Here is a 21,822-nt window from a genome sequence, read left to right as displayed (position 1 = left end):
TCTACTAAGGACATAGTATAACTTATGAATGAAATATAATTTTTTTTAAATTTTTTTTTTTTTTAATGTTCTAAACAATGTAATGACATGAACATGTTTTGCCGGGTCTCAAAAGGGTTAAAGACGATTTTGTGAACAATCAGTAATAAAATAAGAATACACTAATTAAAACAATTTACAAATGAAGTAAGGTTTAATGGAAGTATTCAGGTACAAAATCTAATAAAAAGTAAAATAACACTTTAGTGTTTTACTGTGTAAATTAAATGTAGGTTAATCGGTAACACTTTAGTATGGGAAACACATTCACTATTAGCTACAGTCTTTGCCTTAAATATCTAATTTACTGCTTATTAATAGATAGTAAGATGGTTGTTGTAGTATTTAAAAATAGGTATTGGGTAGGATTAAGGGATGTACATTATGGTCATGCAGAATAAGGCATTAACGTGCTTTATAAGAACAGCCAAGATGATGTAACATGCAGGCAAATAAGGAACTAGTTAAAAGTGAGAATTGGTCCAATACTATAATACTATACTATTGTACTTGTAATACAATAAGTGTTACCATTTAATCTAGAAACTTTATTATTATTATTATTAACATTAACGTTAATGACATGGTCAGGAGCAAGTATTTATAGGCTGTCATTTTAAGACCTGATGGACAGATCAAATATAATGATACACAGCCGATTTCTTTCTCAGCTGTTTGCATTCAATTTAGACACAACCAACTGTTTTTACAAGAACACTTGCCGAGACGGTTGTTTTGACTTGTGTGTATATTTCCATTCAAGCTCAAGAAAATATGAAAGAGGAATGAATTCAGTATCTACATGCTATTTGAAATGCCCCCTCTCTGTGCTTGCGCATTGAGTGTGCGTTTACACTTATAGTATGGTTCTCTTGGTTCGTTTGGTCAGGACCAAAAAAGAAAATGGTACATTTGGTCCTGGTCCGCATAACGTTCACACTGGCATTTTTTAAATTGAACCTAAAGATACAGAAAAAGGCATAGTGATACGTTCACAACCTGATTGGTTGGATTGAATGACATATATTTCATGACGGAACTCCCTGAACACCCCAAACAAAAGCTTTTTTTGTGTTCAACTTAAAGCAGTGCTGCGCAGACCGCGTCACTGCAGTAGTTCGGTTGCCACCGTGGTTGTCTACTTCCACCGGCGGTAGCACACTCTATAACAAGCATAATACGAAGTTTTGTATACAAGTGTAATAACAGTAATAGTTGCAAATTATTTTATTTAGACTATAAGTCTGTGGTAATTCACAAATTACCTCAAACGCCACACACAGCGTTTCCCTTAGATTGGTAGGTTTGAGCGCAGGAAAATACACAGTTTATGCATTCAGCAAATGAATTTTCTGTTGGGCGATGGACCTTGTTGGGAAACCAAATACTACATCGCCGATCTGGAGCCATATCCATTCATGTCACCCATCCGCGTCTGTACATGTTTGTGTAATCGCAAACACGTGGCTGGTCAGGTTTGGTGAGGCTTTCTCCAAACTGGCCAAATACAAACGAGACAGCAACTAAATGAAAGATGTTAACAAGAAATGTGGCAACGATTCCTATTTCAAAGAGAGCGCATGCAGACGAGGAGTTAATGCACCTCTTGCTTGGCGGCAGAACAGTGAACAGTGTACACCGGAGACGACAACGCCAAGTCTCTCTAGTGTCTACACAGGTCAGGACATTCGAACATTTGACATTTTGAACACTTCCATGTTTTCCCTATTTAAAGATGGTTACGTGAGTAGTTAAATGAGTAAGTATGGTGACAAAATTAAATGGATAAAAAATGATGACTGTAATGTATGGAGGAAGAGCACTTTACAGCACTTTGACCTCACGCTACAGCGATTGAGTGCACGCACTGAGATGGGAGAGGTACGTATCAACTCGTCTAAGTTGAGGGAAGAACATAGTGAAATATGAAAAAACTGTGGCGTTTTCCTTCAACACACTAATTTTGACACCACTATATATATATATAGGCCTATATATATTTTTTATCAACACCGTGCCACCTGCGGTAGTTGGTCCATTACCACTGTGGTGGTAAGAATATGCCACCGTCACACCCCTATTGCTCAGCGCCGCATTTAGTTGAACACCCCTAATGCCGTCTGATGGACTAAGAGTGCTCATTGCTGCGTGAATTTATGATTATATTTTTACCACCTGCGAACTCACGAAGAGCACAAAGGCACTTTACCTCCTTGTTGCTCCACGTTTGCCCTTTGCTCATTTTGTTTTGGATACACTGCTCGTTCTGCATCGCATCTTGTCATTACTTCTTCTTTTTGGTTAATTTAGAAGTATTTGATCTGTGTTGTGTTATCAATATATTTCATTTGAACCACACCAGAGTTCTTTTGGAAGCGGACCAAGATCCATCTTTTTATTGGTCTCGGTCCGCTTGTTTGCTGCGCACCAGGGTTCAGGTGCCAGCGTTCACACATACTCAAACAAACCACACTAAACAGAGCAATCGCACCAAAGTTCATTTTAATTGAACCAAACATGACAAGTGTGAACACACCCTGTGTAGGTGCAGCTGTAAGCACAGATAAGTACTAAAGTACTGAATTGAGTTCTCTCTCACCTCTCTTTGACAAGGAATGGTTTAAATTAATTTGAATGTGTAATTTGGCAAAGATGAAACATGTACAAATGATAAACTTTCACTCTATGATGATTGAAATTTATTTATTTCACTGTGTATAAAACAAAGTTCACTTCAAATGATTATTAATGTATGGAAATATGCACTACATTAATGATAAGACGATCTAGCTGTTCTGGGAGGGAAAAACCTAATAAATCATAGTTGTCATAGCAGTAGTTCTCCCCTCCACCATGTTTAAAGTTCATGACCTGCCCATCTCAGGAATTTGGGTATCAAAATTATTTCTGAACTTCCCAGTGGTAAACATGACATCATAGAGTGGTCATGTGCAATGTTTACCTAGGAAACGTGTATTTACTGCAATTCTGATCCCATGTGAAAGCAGCATTAATATGGAACACTACTTTGATGTTCTAAATACAGGACGGTTCTGTATTACACTGCTCCAAAAAAATTAAGGCAACACTTAATCATCACAGTAAAGCAACAAGTCAGTTAAACGTCAGAGGATATTAATCTGTCCAATTAGGAAGCATAAGTGATTGTGAATCAGGTGTCCTGGAGAGGCAACAGCAAGACAACCCCCAAAAAAGGGAATAATTTTGCAGGTGTTGGCCATAGACAGTTGTAGACAATTATTCTTCCTTACTGTCTTTAGTTTTGTGTTTTGTTAGGGTCCTTGTCACTGTCTGTAGCATGATGCAGTTCCTGCATCCCAAACAGTTTGCTCATGCAGTCCAGCTTCTCCAGGATAGCACATCCATATGTGCTATCGCAAGGATGTTTGGTGTGTCTCACAACACCGTTTCAAGAGCATGGATGAGATACCGGGAGATAGGCCATTACCCGAGGAGATCTAGACAGGGACGTAGTAGGGTAACAACCCAGCAGCAGGACCAGTATCTGTTCCTTTGTGCAAGAAGGAACAGGAGGAGCACTGCTAGAGCCCTACAAAATGATCTCCAGCAGGCTACTGGTGTGCATGTTTCTGACCAAACTGTCAGGAACAAACTGTCAAAAACAGACTTCATGAGCATGGCATGAGGGCCCAACATCTTCTAGTGGGACCTGTGCTCACAGCTCAGCACCGTGACAGCTTGATTGGCATTTGCCAGAGAACACCAGAGCTGGTTCACACTAAGCACATGTGCCAGAGTCTGGAGATGCATTGGGAATGTTATGCTGCATACAGCATAGTCGTACTAGCCCATGGTGCCTTTATTGCTGTTAGGTACTGCAATGAAATCCTCAGAGCCATTGTCAGACCATATGCTGGTGCAGTGAGCCCTGGTTTCCTCCTGGTGCATGATAGTGTCTGGCCAAGTGTGGCTAGAGTGTATAGACAGGCTTTAGATGAAAAAGGCATTGATGCCATTTACTGGACCTCTCGTTACCCAGACCTGAATCCAATTGAGAACCTCTGGGATATTATCAGAGCATCCGAAGTATTATATATCAGAGCCTCCAAAGCCGTCAAGTAGCACCACAGACTCTCCAGGAACTCACTGATGTCCTGATCCAGGTCTGGGAGGAGATATGACAGGGACACTATCCTCCATCTCAACAGGAGCTTGCCAAGATATTGTTGTGAGTGCATATAGGCATGTGGGGGCCATACACTCTACTGACTTATATTATGAGTTGCTGTGATGAACTTCATGCAAGTTGGGTCAGTCTGTAACTTCAGTTTTTTACACAGGGGGCTGGATTCAAAATCACACCAAAATCAGTGTGTTGATGATTTTGGTTTCCATTAACTTGTCACATAATATTTGTTCTTAAAAATTATAGAATGTTTATAAATAAAGATTTTCAAAGAATTTTCTAATTGAAAATTGCATTCATTGAGAATCAATATGTGATTTAAGTGTTCCTTTAATTTTTTTGAGCATTGTGTATAGACCAATTGGCAATCTTAACCACCGGATGAAATGTCGCTGTAGCTTTGTGCCATTAAACCAGGGTTAACTTGTATTTGTCTTCTTTCACCTTAGACCTGATGGCACCGAAAGAAGAGAGTCAAGACCTGAATGAAAACAAAGAGAAAAATCTGAGGGATGAGAAGCATCATGATTTCATAACTGAAGAAAAATCTTTCAGTTGCTCACAGTCTAAAACGATTTCCATGCGAAAAAAAGCTCAGAAAACAGGATCTAGAAAGTACACCTGCTTTCAGTGTGGAAAGAGTTTTACTTATCATGGAAACCTTTATGTCCATATGAGAATTCACACTGGAGAAAAGCCTTTCACCTGCCAACAGTGTGGGAAAGGTTTTACTCAAAATGAAAGCCTTAAAGTCCACATGAGCGTTCACACTGGAGAGAAGCCTTTCACCTGCCAACGATGTGGGAAAGGTTATACTCAAAATGAAAGCCTTAAAGTCCACATGAGGAGTCATACTGGAGAGAAGCCTTTCCCCTGCCAACAGTGTGGAAAAAGTTTCATTCGAAAAGAATACCTTAAAGTACATGCAAGAGTTCACACTGAAGAGAAGCCTTACATATGCCCTCAGTGTGGTAAGGGTTTTTCACATAGAGCAGCAATGTATCCTCACATGAGAACTCACACTGGAGAGAAGCCTTTCACATGCCAACAATGTGGACAAAGTTTCACTGAAAAAGGAAACCTTCAGGTTCACATGAGAATTCAAACTGGAGAAAAGCCTTTCATATGCCAGCAATGTGGACAACGTTTCACTCAAAAGCACTACCTTACATCCCACATGAGAATTCACACTGGAGAGAGACCTTTCACCTGCCAACAATGTGGAAAAGGTTTCTCTCAAAAGAGCCACATTAAATCCCACATGAGCATTCACACTGGAGAGAGCCCTTTCACCTGCCACCAATGTGGGAAGAGTTTCACTCAAAATGGAAGTCTTAAAGTACACATAAAAATTCACAATGGAGAGAACTTTTTTACATGCCAACAGTGTGGAAAAATTTTCTTTCGAAAATCTTGTCTTAAAAGCCATATGAGAGTTCACACTGAAGAAAAACCTTACACCTGCACTCAATGTGGAAAAAATTTTAAACATAGTGCAGCAATTAATCGCCACATGCGTATTCACACTGGAGAGAAGCCTCACACCTGCCAACAGTGTGGAAAGTGTTTCATTGATAAAGGAAGCCTTAAAGTCCACATGAGAATTCACACTGGAGAGAAGCCTTTCACATGCACCCAGTGTGGAAAAAGTTTCTCTCAAAAGGAACACCTTAAATCCCACATGAGAATCCACACTGGAGAAAAGCCATACACCTGCCCTTCTCCGACGACTGTTTGAGTCATCAGTGTGGAGTGAGTTTCATAGACCGAAAACATTGTATGAATCATGTCACACTGGAGAGAAGCCTTTCATGTGCCATCACTGTAGAAAGGCTTGTTCAAACCAAGCAAACCTTAGACTACGTTTACTCAACACGATGTAGTCAAAAACGGAAAAGTTTTTCCCTTGAGTTTTTAAAAAGTTTCACGTATACACAACAACATTTTCAAAATGATTCGCCGTCATCTTGTTAGTAAACAGTACCTGTAGGGAAGTGACGATTATATGTTTTATATGATGCGTCTCCACTGTTGGCTGTAGTATTGGTAAAGTAAATCCACACTTTACAGAAGAAGCGTTAGCAAACTCTAGAGCAGCAACAACAGTACCATATACTCCGCCATTGTGGATTATGTTTGTTTGCACTTGCCTTTAAAATCGTCATGTACTGCGCATGTCTACATACCGTACGCGCATGACATCACCGTTTTGAAAGATTCCTGTTTTGGGTGTTTACACGGAAACGATAACGCTGGTGTTTTCAAAAACTTGCACTTTGAAACCTGTTTTCAAAAATATGCATTTTCAGTCCCCAAAACGTCGTTGTCGTGTAAATGAACTGGCAAATCCCATAAGTTTACCGTTTTTGGCTGAAAACGATAACCCTTAAGGTTCACATGAGAGTTCACGATGTATAAAAAGCCTTTCACCTGGCCTCAGTGTGGAAAGAGTTTTACACTTAAAGGAAACCTAAAGATTCATAGAAGTGCTCACACTTGAGAGATGGGTGTCTGCTGTGTGGAAAAAAAAAGTTTCAAATGTACTGTCTGTTTGACAAGAAAGTATATATTTTTGTTATATATATTGTTATATTCACCGAACAAAATTATATACACAACAACACTTTTGTTTTTGTCCCCATTTTTCACGAGCTGACCTCAAAGATCTAAGACTTTTTCTATGTACACAAAAAGGCCTATTTCTCTCAAATATAGTTAACAAATCTGTCTAATCTGTGTTAGTGAGCACTTCTCATTTGCCGAGATAATCCATCCACCTCACAGGTGTGGCATATCAAGATACTGATTAGACAGCATGATTATTGCACAGGTGTCGCCACTCTAAAATGTGCAGTTTTACTGTATTGGGGGGTCCAAAAACCAGTCAGTATCTGGTGTGACCATCATTTGCCTCACACATCTCCTTCGCATAGAGTTGATCAGGTTGTTGATTGTGCAACATGGGGCCATGCATTATCATGCTGCAACATGAGGTGATGGTCGTGGATGAATGGCACAACAGTGGGTCTCAGGATCTGGTCATGGTATCTCTGTGCATTCAAAATGCCATCAATAAAATGCACCTGTTTTCATTGTCCATAACATACGCCTGCCCATACCATAACCCCACCGCCACCATGGGCCACTCGATCCATAACGTTGACATCAGCAAATCGCTCACCCACACGACGCCATACACGCTGTCTGCCATCTGCCCTGTACAGTGAAAACCGGGATTTCATCCGTCAAGAGAACACCTCTCCAAAGTGCCAGATGGCATCGAATGTGAGCATTTTCCCACTCAAGTCGGTTACGACGACGAACTGCAATCAGGTCGAGACCCCGATGAGGATGACGAGCATGCAGATGAGCTTCCCTGAGACGGTGTTTTCGGACAGTTCGTGCAGAAATTCTTTGGTTATGCAAACCGATTGTTGCAGCAGCTGTCCAGGTGGCTGGTCTCAGACGATTTTGGAGGTGAAGATGCTGAATGTGGAGGTCCTGGGCTGGTGTGTGGTTACACGTGGTCTGCGGTTGTGAGACCGGTTGGATGTACTGCCAAATTCTCTGAAACGCCTTTGGAGATGGCTTACAGTAGAGAAATGAACATTCAATTCACGGGCAACAGCTCTGGTGGACATTCCTGCAGTCAGCATGTCAATTGCACACTGCCTCAAAACTTGCAACATCTGTGGCATTGTGCTGTGTGATAAAACTGCACATTTTAGAGTGGCCTTTTATTGTGGCCAGCCTAAGGCACACCTGTGCAATAATCATGCTGTCTAATCAGCATCTTGATATGCCACACCTGTGAGGTGGATGGAATATCTGGAATATATTTGTGAACAAATCTGTCTATTTGTTCACAAATAGACAGATTTGTGAACAATATTTAAGAGAAATAGGCCTTTTGTGTACATAGAAAAGTCTTAGATCTTTAAGTTCAGCACATGAAAAATGGGGGCAAAAACAAAAATGTTGCATTTTAATAATTTTGTTTGGTGTATTTTGTTGTATATGTGTTATGTTTTGGCTTTTTTGGGCCTTTATTAGATAGGACAGTTGAGATTTTTTGACAGGAAACCATGGGGTGGAGAGAGGGAAAATGGATTGGCAAAGAATCTAAAGTTGGAAATCATCTTGGGTTGCTGAAGGCACAGTTATACTGTTAGTGCTCTAACCACTAGGCTATTGCCATCAACGTCAAGAGTAATTTGTTTTTAAATCTTTTATTATATCCGGATTTATGTTTTGATTATTAAATAAATTGTGTTCTGATCTTAATGTATTCAATAATAAATGTTATTAGTGTAATCAGACTTGTTTTATTATTGTGAGTTACATTAAAGGGGACTTATTTACACTGTTAAAGAGTTGGATTCTCATGCTAAACATGGCCAAAGTATCAAAAAATTAGTTGTATGACAGTATTTCTATTAGAAAGACTCAGAGAGATGGTAAACATTTACATGGTTTTATTCTGTAAAGTTTTAACGGATGGTGGTGAGTGAGTTACAATAATTAGTGAATAGTTTATAGAAAAATGATTTGGTGTAGGCCCCGTCCTTTGTCCAAATCCTGGGGATGCAGATTTGGCTTATCCTGCCTGAAGATGAAGGCAGGGGCAGAGCCTACCCCTTATGGATGGGCAGGGCCAACCTGGTGGTGGTGGTGGGGTGGATGGAGGGGAATGTCACTGACATCAACTGCGAAAATTAAACACAGTTCAGTGCTTATATACTCCAGGTGTCAAGCAGTGATTGGTCTGACCAGTTAGAATGAATGAATGACGTGGCATTAGAGTCCTCCTGAAAGAATTTCCGCTGACGCTTCCATTTCTATCAGAAAGATTCAGAGAGAAGGTAAATGTTAACATGGTATTTATTCCGTAAAGTGTTAACAGATGGTGGTGAGTGAGTTACAATAATTAGTGAAAAGTTGTATAGAAAAATTTTGGCGTAGGGCCCATACTTTGTCCAAATCTTGGGGATGCAGATTTGGCTGTTCCGGCCTGAAGAGCCTACCCCCAAAAAGAAGTGTGAATTGATACCCATCAGGCTTTTCTTTATGGATATCATAAAATGGAGTCAAAAGGTTAGCATTACATTTTATGAAAAGGCTTAATATTTATAAACAAATGACTGTATACGCTATGTTATAACAGGACGCATTATGCCATTTAACACAAAGGCAGCATAGTTCATGTAATGATAAAAGCCTTGATAGGCCAATGTTGTGAAGGGCCAGGATAGGCTAAGTTAAACAAAAATACTCAGACTTACCTGATGGTTGCACTAGGCCATATTGTGCAAAGGCATCTAAAGGCTGTGTAATGTCAAGCCTTGAAAGGCCAAGTTAAGTGAAGGTCCCAACGTGCTGATGATAGGCCATATCAGGGCAATTAACATGTTAGATCGATTAACGCAGATAGACCATGTAGGTCAAGTTACATAGAAACCACAGTAGGCCGGGTTACAAACACAAAGAGCATAAATACAGGTAATGAAGTGAATATAAATAATCTTGGGCTTGACTCCCACAAACGCTTGAAAGGCTCTACAGACAAAACTCCATCCAACCATTGGAATCCAACGAGTGAACCCCCATAAGAAAATAAACCAGATCCAATAACATGTAATTAAATAAATACTAAGAAAGCATGGAACGCAGAATAAAGATTGATAAATAAACCTTGTGGGAACAATACCCTTGCAGATGGCTAAGAACACTTATTTTACAGCGATGCCTGTTGAACCGTAAGATATGGCGTTTTGTGAATAAAATTATGAAAACACAATAGGCTAGGTTACATAAACGATAATATTCAGTTTTACCAGATGGCCCCAATAGGCCGTGCTATGCGAAGGCCTCGATAGGCCATGCAGCGCGAAGTGACATAAGCTAATTATGTAAATAAACAACGAAAAACCACGATAGGCCAATTAAGAAAAGGGCCACTAAAGCCATGTGATAGGCCATGCTGTGCGAAAGGCTGTGTAAGGCCGTGCTATGCAAAAGGCTGCGAAAGGTGATGGTAAACAAAAGGCTGTGATAGGCCACGCTATGTGAAAGACTGTGATAGGTTATAGTATACGAAAGCCCGCAATAGGTCATGCTATATAAAAGGCTGTGATAGGCCATGCTATGCATAAGGCTGAGATGATCTGGGCTATGCAAATGGCCACGATAGGCCATGCTACGAAACGCTGCGAAAAGCCAATAATGAGAATAAACAATAAAAGCCATGATATGCCAATTACTTGAAGGGCCACTAATGCCAGATTACCTAAAACAATAATCAGTCTTACATAATGGCCTCGATAGGCCGTGCTACACGAAGGGTCACGATATAACAGTTTTGTGAATAAATGATGAAAAGCTATGAAAGGCCGATTATGTGAGGAGCCACGATATGCTATAATATTCAGTTTGACCTGATGGCCACGATAGGCCATGCCATGCAAAGGACATGATAAGCCAATTACGTGAATAAAGCGGTGAAAGACTATGATTGGTCAGTTATGAGAAGGGAAGAATTTGTGAAGTCTGAAGCCAAAGATTTAGTAGAAAAACAAATGAAACCACCACCAGTTGCTAGTGAAGAGAAACAATACTTTATGACAGAAGAAGGCATAAATATGAATATTTTATAAACAGACTGTTCGCCATTAGGCCAGTTAACACAAAGATAACACTAGTCATGTAACATAAAAGCCACGATAGATTAGTTATTTGGAGGGTTATGATAGGCCGAGATTCATGAATAATAATAGTCAGACTTATCAGCTGACCATAATGAGCAGAGTTATGTGAAGGGCCACTTTATGAGAATGCTGTGACAGGCTGTGTAATGTGAATGCCACGATAGGCAGAGTTTCATAAACAATAACAGTGAGACTAGTTTGATTACCACAAAGAGCTAAGTTATGATAAGTGCCACGATAGGCCGCAATAGGCTATGTGATATGAAGGCCGCAATAAGCCAAGTAAGACCAAAGCCAATAGATTTGAGGAAACAGAATGAAACCACCATCAGAAGACACAAAGATAAACATGCCTAGTGATTATAGCTTAGATGCCTACTGACCATTAAGCCAGATCTTACCTAGATCTCAAGTGGGAGAATGACCATGTGTGCATCACCTTGACAGAGACTGCATTAGTACTAGCACCAGTCCAAAAGAATAACCTGCGTAAATTTAAGGTGAGAGAGCCACGGTTCTCTGCATCTACAGTCATGGGATTCTAAAAGACTGCATTGTGATGAAATGGCCAAGGTTAGTAAAGTGATATAATGTAGAAGTTAAGTTTCAGAAAGAATCGGAAAAAGCATAAAAACCTTTCTCAAACTTCAACATTTAATGTAAATTTAATGTTAAGACCAAAGTAAGAAAATGTGTCTATTTTCATTCATACTCTTTCAGAGGACATTTCTGCAGAAATGGACAGCAACTGTCAGCGAGGACCACTTTGCAGAAATGGGTTACACAATAAGACTCAAAGTCATAAAACTTAGGCCTACCCCATTCCAGGATGAGGTATCCAGAGATTGTTGTAGTAGAATAAACGCAAATAAAACAACATAACTGAAGGAACACAAGGACACAAACATGAGATTAAGACAACAGACAGCTTAACAGTGTGCTAGGCATAGGATATTTTCACAGAAAGGTACTAGTATCACTCTTTTATTTAAAGTAAAATATTACATAGGCCTATAATAATAATAATAAATGCTCATGATGTCACATAACAAAATGCTTGTATCAAACACTGAATGTTATTGAGTGAATCTGAGTAAAACACATATTTATTTATTTTGATCTCTTTTGCTGGAAAAAATACTTCTCATTAAAGTAAAATATACTGAAAATGTATTATGGTAGTGTTTCTATTAAATGCACATTAAAGGTAGCATCTGAGCTCGCAAAGATAGATCATGCAGCATTATGCGTCAACTGCCACAAGAGCATAAAACAATATGAATACTTATCATGGTGTAAGCTGATGAAGACGGAATACTGAAGGAGACTAGTAGCTGTATTTCTGATAGCTGGCCTGGAGTCTTAATGAAAGTTTATGTGAGTGTTCAGGCGAAAATATAGTTAGATGATTAAGATGCAAGCAATGACTCGGAATGACAGCGGATATAATCTCAAAAGCTCCGCCAATTTTTCACATCCTCCGCCATGAAATCACAAACACCTCTATATGAACCCCAAACATTCACCGCAACACCAATTCATTGCACGATACCAACGGAACAGTCTACATGTTGGAAGGAATGTCAAACTCGCAATCGTGCGCAGAAAACACACTTCAGACTATCAGTAATGGAACTACCATGTTTAAGTCCCAGAAAGGTAGTAAGGACATTGTTAAAATAGTCCATGTGACATCAGCGGTTCAACCTTATTTTTATGAAGCTACGAGAATATTTTTTTCAAGAGAATGCATCGTGGTACTCTCGTAAACATATCAAATATTGACATGGAAGACAAGAAATTGTTGAATAAAGATTTTTTTTCTTTTGCACACAAAAAGCATTTGGTCTCTTGTTTCTTCTGGTAGGAAGAAGCTGTGTAAGCTGTGGTCATATCTTACACAGCCATATGTGTCTGTTGGTCCTGTAGGAAAAAAATGACTGCTGAAGATCTCTCTCCAAACCCCAAACTTCTTACTGGCAGACCTGGTAACAGTTTACAGTTTATGTTAATGAAGTTGAGATACCCCATTGTCTGAGATGGTTCTTGGGGGGTCCCTCACCTATTCCCATTCTACAATTGATGACCATTTCCTCAGGATGTGATCACCCCCAAATGGTGCAGCAACAACAGAAAGTGCTTTTGTTTTTTTCTATGATAAACCATTTTGGGGAATGAGCTTGTTCTAACATCTGTCTTGGAGGGGAATCTAAATAACAGCATTATAAATAACAAAAAAGACAATTTTTTTAGCATTATGATGAGTTATTCAAAGATATTTAACCTTGCCACTGGTTTTTTCTATGCATATAATCTCATACTATGATGAATGCAAACCCATGATATTCATTCTGCATCCAACCCCCAGATCCAGTTCACCAACACCAGTTAATATAAACCTGCAAAGATAAAGTTGTTCAACGAAATACCTCTGCTTTGCTCTATTGACCAGTCAATCTCACCTGCCATCCATGTGTATCTGCATCATCTTGCCTTGCCTGCCCTCGTCCACCACATTCTGATCTTAATGGTTAACAATCGACTAATAAGCTTCGTTTGACAGTCAGGAAAACAAAAAAAAAAAAAAAAACAAAAAAAATTTGTCATTCTACAATTCTCCACCATATTTACTACGCTTTGCGCAAGTTCAGGTAACTCAAAACATTGCGTACATGAGCTGAGACCAGATGTGAGATTTGATTGTAGCCACTGCTCACGTCCATATTGATCAATTCCAAGTTTTGCATTGAAATGACCGTAAGCCCAATTTTCTGTCATACATTCATTTTATAAATGATGCCCAGTGTGCATTGCACACATTAAATTTCATGTAAATCATCCATGCTAACACACGTTTTTTCATTTGAAATTAGACATTTTTACCCTCTATAGATTTATTTTTAATATACAGTTTCGAAGTTTCTCGCTCAAGTTCATATGATCGAGATGGCAGAAAGCGCATTGTTTGCTTTAATTATTTTACAGAAGCTCTACATTTTGTTGTTATTCTGAGTACACACAAATAAACATAGAGTCTTACAGATTCGAAAGATCTATTACTTTTATCTGTAAGAACAAAATTTGCAAGCGCCTCTATCTGTCCTGCTGTGAGCATGCTGCTGTTAAGCTTAAATAGCGCACATTTCTGTAGGTTAACATTAGATTGAGTGGCTATGTAAAGTTTTTACTACATACATCTTTCAGATGAAAAGCTATATTTGAGGTCGATGAAAGGATTAAAATATTAAAATATACAGTTTATAGTTTATTTATGTAAAAGGTATATTTGTGTACAAAGTTGGGTATCATAGTATTGTTATGATTCCCGGTCCCGCCCATCCCAATCACGATTAATTGTCATTTTGTTTCCCATCCCGCGGGATTCACAAAAAAATGTCAGCCTCCACTATAGACCATTTCCAGGATGCTGCTGTGGAATCTCCATCCTCAGTGCTCACACCAGTCTGCAGATATGTCAGATCCTACAAAAATGCACAAACATAATACAAAAGCAGTCATTTTAACTGCACAATGTAATTTGGTTTCTGTATTATAAGTAACAAAATGATCTTCCTTTTTTTTGTTGTTTCAGGTTTTGCCTTTTTTTCACAAATACTGCGTCACCTTGCCTTGCCTGCCCTCGTCCGCCACATAAGCTCTGCAGCAAAGGCACAGAAATCAGTAAGAAAAAGTGCTATAATAACTCTATTTAAAATTACAAAAATTTAAATAAACTTAAGATTTAAAAAATATGTTTTATATTCATTTCAGTAGTATATTCACTCAAAACCTTTGATGGCAGCAAAGTTTGAGCTCCGTCAAGTTAATCCTTTATCATCTATTTTTTATCTTAAAATCTATTTTATACACCATCATTTCCATTTCTTTAACGTGTGAATATATCCCCTATCATATTCTACAACAAAAACAATCAGAGAGCCTTGTTATCACTAGTATTATTTTGATTTCTATGCCTGCTGTAGGTAGGATTTACAGCACGTGAATTCATCAGTTTCTCCCAAAATACATGTAATGAGTGGCCGTCGAACTGGGTGAAGAATAGAGTGAACTTTATAGTTAAACTATGTGTATCTGATAGGAATAAAAGACATAGGTAAATTAAATTTGAATGGATTGTTATTGTTGCTTGTGTATTTTACAAACTCTAAATGCATTATTTTACTAGTACTTATGTGTATTTAAATGTCTGAAACCTAAAATATGCATTATGTGGTTAACACTTGTGCATAGTTGTGTTAATGTGAAAAGCGTAGTGCACAATCCTCTCTCTGGCTCAGCACCAGCCAACGCATGAAACCAGAGTTTGAATTTGACAGTTATGTGACGTCACCGAACATTCTGAAATCCCATATGTGGGACTGTACTCCCAGGGGCACGAAAATAAAAGAAGACCCCTTGATGCCCTCATGATCATTCACACTGGAGAGAAGCAATTCACCTGCCCTCAGTGTGGAAAGAGTTCAACTAAAGGAAACCTAAAGACTCACATAAGATTTCCCCTGAAAGAAATCTGTTTGAATGTAATCAGTATGGGAAAGAGTTTCAGAAATAAAGAAAAGCCTTAACTCTTTCCCAATCATTGATGAGTTATCTCGTCTTTTAGAAGATAAAGCTTCCCCACTAAAGACGAGTTTTTACAGCTTTTCGTGTTTTCACTGTTATACACTCTGCTATTACACATCTTCTGAATAAGTACAAAACCTCCCGAACAAAAACACATGAACAGGATTGAGATACGAGCGATCTCTTATGTAAACAGATGCATATTAAAAACAATGCGATCATCAGCAATAGACAGCATATAAATGAAAACTTTTTTAACTTGAGCGGAAGACACAAATGAAGTGAATATCGCGTTCACGGCAAATGCATTGCACATTTTGTGTCATTCGTGTCGCCAGGCGTGAATTCGCCTGTATTCACATCTTTGTATTGACATTGTATATAATCTACTCATGTGAATAATTGCATTTGGTGTGAACACACCATTAGAAGACAAAGCGGATTGACAAAGAGTCTCTGGCCCAGAGAGGCAGAAAACCGTCTCAGGTTACTTATGTAACAATGGTTCCCTGAGTAGGGAACAAGACACTGCGTCCTCTAGGGGTCGCTATGGAGAATGCCTCATTGTGAGCCGTGTCTGAAGCATACATTGTAAAACACCAACAACACGTTGGCCGGCGGACGACAGCCCATGACATCACTACAGGTGAGACTATAGTATAAATAGGCGCCGAGAGAACATGTCATCCACTTCTTCATCTGAAGCTTGCTTCCGAGGCATGGTAGGACGCTAGAGGACACAGTGTCTCATTCCCTACTCAGGGAACCATGGTTACATAAGTAACCTGAGACATTTCCTTTCAAGGGAACTTTGAATTTCATCCTCTAGGCTTTGCTATGGGGAATGGTATACCCACGCCACCATGCTGAGGGGAGTGCAGGCCAGAACCATGGCGAGCACTAAGTACCAACTCTACCATTTCCATGGGAGTTGCCCCAGGGATGTTAGACGGCTGTCCGTGACATTATCCCTTACGGTCAAAGGCTTAGGCTACATACCCAAACTTACATGTGTTAGGGCCAGACTCCTGGGCCTGGGGTAGAGCTCAAGGCTTGGAATCAAGAACAGATTACTTTAAGGGGATACGTCCAAGAGCCTAGCATCATACTAAGTCTGGGCCTGTAACACAGGGGCTACTGCTTGCTTCTTGCATAAGCTTGCTGAAGGAACGGTCTCAAAGCATCCTTAGTAGCAACACCCTGTTTAAATAGATATCCTGAGGATACATAGGTGGAGTGTCGCCCAATGTTCCCTTTAAGCTGCGCGCATGCGCGGACGCGCAGACTAATTGAAGGTCCCGCGCTGCACAAGTTCAGACCACACAGACGATGTGCATCCACTCGGCAATGGCAAAACGAAAAGATGAAACATCTCTGCAACAGCCTAAAAAAAAAGGTTTAATTGACTTTCAAACAAGAATGGGTAAATGAAATAGTTCAAACGGATATAAGCGATGGCCCTGATAAATTGGAATGATGGATGTTGGAAGTTTGAAGGTTGATGGTAGTTAAATGTGTGCAAAATTTGCTGCGAAGCTAAAATCAAAGGAGAGTTTTCCACCGTGAAAATGTGGACAGAGTGGAAAAACTTGACTACTAAAACGCCACTTAAACAAAAAAAAATGTCACATTGATGGTGTGTGAAAGCATTGTAATAAAAATCATGGAATTGCGATTAACCAGCTTCTCGGAGAGTCAAGAGAATCTAGAGAAAAATGTTCGACCTCGCCAATAAGAGCAAGGCAAACCCTGAACAAATCAAAAAATATTGATCGATAACGTGATTCAAAATGAACGCGTCAATGGTGTCTGTTCAAGAAATTCATAATCATCTGGCAAAATATGCCTTCCCGACAGCTGGAGAAGTAAAATCTATGCATTTGAATTTGTGGAGTCAATTAATGCAGTTGTACAAGCTGAGACTATGGAAGATGTAAGAAATGCCAATGTTCACACGCTGATAGTCGATGAAAGCACAGACATTACAGTACATAAAATGCTAGTTCTTTACATTAAGTTTAGAGAACAAAATCAATTCACACAAAACTGTATTTGCCGGGATCATTCAGCTGGCACGATGCAGCGCACAGGATATTGCCGATGCAATAATAAAGTTCTACACTGATCATGGACTTGATTTGCAGAAAATGGTCTGACGGCGCTTCTGTCATGTTAGGCAGACATAATGGAGTCATTGCAATACTGAGACGGCAAATACCGCACCTTACAGAACAACACTGCGTTGCTCATCGAGAGGATTTGGGAATTGATGATGATGGAAAGGCATGCTGTGTTGTTGAAAGAAGTGGAAACGCTTTTAAGAACAGTATATTGACTATTCAGTAGGTCTTCTGTGAAGAAAAGCAAATTCGACGATTTGGCAAAAGTTTTAGAAGTGGATTCACTGTCTTTCAGACCGCTGAATGAGGTTTGCTGGTTGTCGCGTTACCAAGCTGTTAATGCATTTTTGCGGAAATACAGTCTGTTAATGGAGTACTGTACAAAAGAAGCAGACAACGACGACTCGATTGCGAAATACTGTCTCAAAAAACTATCTGATTCCAAGTACAGAGTTGCAATTACTGTTCTCGGAGATGTGTTGGAAGAACTAGCTCAGCTCAGTGTCTCCCTGCAGCGCAGCAATCTTAGCATTATTGATGCTCATTGTTTTTGCCAGAGCTAAGATGGAAAAACTTTGATCTCAGTATCTCGGGCAGCATGTTCATTGGGACCACTCGTGTGAACGAGCTGTTGGGGAAACATGACAGTGCAATAAATACAGCGGACATTATTCTGTTTGTCCGCATTTTTTTTGTAGATGTTGAGTGAACGAGCTGTTGGAAACATGTGACAGTGCAGTCACATTATTCTGTCCATACACTGGATTCAACACTCGATTTTGATCATGGCACAAACAATGTAACCAGACTGACTGAGAAGTTTCACGCTTTTCTAAAACAAAGAGATGATGACGCCACTGAAAGCATCTGCCAACAGTACAAGGACTTCAAGTTCACCGTCAAAGAAAAACAAAAGACAGGAGCGCTGCAGACATTCACTGAAATGGTAACCTGGACACTAACAACTCAGGAGTTTGTGGAGCTTGCACAGTTAATTGACATTTGCGGACACATTCCAAGCATTCTAGTGCAGACTGTGAACGCGGATTCAGTCTTATGAATCGTATCAAGACAAATTCACGTAACCGACTTCAGACCACCCACTTGGATCAGCTAATGAGAATCCGGTCTACACAAGCAGATGGGTCTATCAATCTGGACATGGTCTATAAACCACTGGAAAGGTCTTAAGGACAGACGGGAGAAGTTTTAAAGGTACATGTTTTATGGGCTACATTATTAATAAATGCATAGTAATAATGCATGTATTTAATGTGTTTGACTGCAATATTTATACTTTTGCTGAAATATACATTTTTATATCATTTTATATATTATATTATGTTTAAGTATTGTGGTTAATTATCTGACTAAAGCTTTACACTTTATTTAAAAGGTTAAGTTACTGTAACAACTTGTTGTTGTACTGTAACAAGGTCTGTAGTCACTGAAAGAAAATAGGCAGTTAATATTTTATTGTGGTGCATCTTTGTTTTCAGATGCTGTTTTGAGAGAGGTTCCAAAACTCCACAAACCTGCACAGCCAGTCAAGAGAGCAATGGCACTGTTACACTTAAAATTTGTTAAAACAGTTTGTATATCTTTTTAATCCAATCTGGTTTAATAATAAAATGTGTTTGGTTAAAAATATTGAACATTTATTATTACTATACTGTACAATTTGTTGAACAGTTAATAAAATGTACTAATATTCTATCAGACTATAGCCCAAACATGCTCTTTTTGCGACAGTATGAGATTTTTGATGAAATTGCTCACAGTTTAAAGGTTTGCGCTCAGAAATTTTTTTATTTGCTCAGCACAGAAAAAAATTAGAGGGAACATTGGTGTCGCCCAAGATGAACGGGGCTTTTACCAGCTCAAGAAAGGGCACGAAGCAAAATCCGTGCGAAAGCCCTCACCATATAAGATTTTAGGAAAGAATGCAGAGTACTAGCGTGTGAAGTTACCACAGTGTGGATTTTAGAAAGTGTGCAAAGACTTCACATGCACACTTACCATAACATGGATTTTAGGATACCATTCTAAGGGGCTCTTGTGGCACTCTGAAAGCGCAGCTCATAGATGGAATGGTGCACACCAAAACCAATATGTTTTAGAGTCACCAACTCGATCTAAAGGTATAAATGCTGGAGTGGCTAGCAGTGAATATCTAGCTGAGGGGGCAAACACCCAGCTCTCAACCAAGAGGGGAGCTCGACCTACTGCTGCTCTGGGAAAACAGAACTCAACTTTCATGTGAGAGGAGAACTCCGAATTCAACAAAGGAAAAGCACGCTCTAGCACTGCTAATACTACCATGAGAACAGCCCATGGATCGAGGAATCCAACTCCTCAGAAGGGGAGAGAACTCGAGCGCTCAACAGGAAGCACCATGCTCACAATAACCCTCAATGCTGAGGGAAGCGATGCTTCAAAGTGTGTTAAAAGAGACACACTGGTTGAGTGGAGCCCAAGGTACCGGGGTCTAACCAACTCAGGGAACGAAGCTAATGCGCGTAACCCTTACTGTACAGGATCTCAGAAAGTGCGCAGAGTCTTGCATGTACACTTATCACTTATGTGGATTTTAGAAAGTGTGCAAAGTGCTCAGCATGCACACTTACCACTTATGTGGATTTTAGAAAGTGCTTAAAGTGTTAAACGTGCACACTTACCAACATGTGGATTTCAGAAAGTACACCTAACCTCAGTCAGTTGGAGAGTTAGTGGTTATAGGGGAATTAAACCCCCAAAGGGAACGGGTAGATACTCAAGTATCACTTTGATCCGGACGAAAGCGCTGATGCCTTGTCTGGATCACATCCCTTAGCCCTTGCCTACCTTCCTTTGACCCGCGATTCCTCCTACCCCTACCCGCAGGTGGGGGAGAAATACGAGCCATGACACTAGCCTTCTGTGCCCGTCTCTGATCCTCAGACCGAGATGGACCAGGACCCCTATGTTGTTCGGGCTCAGACCTGGACCTTTGTGGAATGAAGGATTTGACTTTGCGACTTCGCCTCCCTGAACTTTTTGACCACCATCTCAACGGAGGTACCGAAAAGTTTGGAAGGTAAAACCGGAACATCGAGAAAAAAGCCCCTTCGTTTCTTCCCGATATATGCCAGGTTCACCCACATATGTCTCTCTGTTACTACCATGGCTGCCATAGACCTGCCCATGGCGGAGGCGGCCTGCTTGGTAGCAAGGAGAGTGAGATCTGTGGTGCGGCGCAGTTAAGTTACCTCCTAAGGAGAAAGGCCCTCGCCTTTATCCAGGTCTTTCATTAGATCAGCCTGATATGCCTGGAGCACCGCCATCATGTGCAACGAAGCCACAGCCTGACCTGCTGCTGCATATGCCCTGCCATTTAACCCTCTGGAGTCTAAGGGTATTTTTGGGGCCTGGAGAAGTTTTGTCATGCCCTGACATTTGTGCTTTTTTTTCAGTTTCTTATAAATATCTAAATGGCTAAAGTCTAATCTCACTGTAATCAGCACAAAACTAGGCTATAATAATATGTGAGCAGCATGTATGTACATGATTGTGTTTTTGAGAAAAAAAATGTTATGCGTGGTTAGTGAAAAACTAAAACTGTTAAATCACTTGAATAAGGCAATAAAACACATAGAGAAAATTGGTCCCCGGGACTTTTGAGAACTGGAGCTTGTAGCCTAGAATTTTTTTTTCTAAATGATGTGAAAATCATCTTGTTACTCACTTACAGAAAACAATATATTGATTTAAATTTTCTTAGACACTTTTTGTTGGTAATATGCGAGTAGGCGTCAACTATCAAGGCGTGCATAATGAGCTGCATAATGAGCCATTCATCAGCTGTGTCAACTGAGAGGGATGAGTTACAAGAAAGAATGTGAGGACAATAATAAATGTATATAATTTTATGTTTGTAGTTTATTTAGACTATAATAATTTAATTATCCCACAACCATAATTTAATATTCACATTGTGAGTGGCAGTTAAACAGTTTATTAGGAACAATCAAAGCTGACTTTCAAAAACATTTTTTGCATCATTACTCCAGTCACACATCCTTCAGGAAATCCTTTTAACAATCTTATTTTCTACAAAAAAAAAATGTATTGTTGTTATTATTATCATTATTATTATTATTATATTATTATTATTAATGTTGAAAAAAGCTGAGAATATTTTTTCGGTTTTTTTAGGGGGGATAAATTG

General features: G+C 39.5%; 1 protein-coding gene across 1 annotated transcript; it reads left to right on the top strand.

Moving 5' to 3' along the window:
• The first annotated feature begins 4,426 nt into the window (after positions 1 to 4,426).
• Positions 4,427 to 6,922, top strand: LOC122140445 (gastrula zinc finger protein XlCGF57.1-like). The gene has a single exon (XM_042744196.1). It carries the CDS (start codon positions 4,662 to 4,664, stop codon positions 5,943 to 5,945), a length of 1,284 nt encoding a protein of 427 aa, XP_042600130.1. The 5' UTR covers positions 4,427 to 4,661; the 3' UTR covers positions 5,946 to 6,922.
• The last annotated feature ends 14,900 nt before the right edge of the window (positions 6,923 to 21,822 follow it).

The sequence above is a fragment of the Cyprinus carpio genome, chromosome A4 (assembly GCF_018340385.1).
Source record: "Cyprinus carpio isolate SPL01 chromosome A4, ASM1834038v1, whole genome shotgun sequence".
NCBI classification, from domain to species: Eukaryota; Metazoa; Chordata; class Actinopteri; order Cypriniformes; family Cyprinidae; genus Cyprinus; species Cyprinus carpio.
The sequence above is the reverse complement of the archived record's forward strand: the minus strand, read 5'-3'. Positions and strand labels throughout refer to the sequence as shown.

Coding starts and splice junctions, on each gene's coding strand:
- LOC122140445 (XM_042744196.1), top strand. CDS start 4,662: ATGGCACCGAAAGAAGAGAGTCAAGACCTGAATGAAAACAAAGAGAAA.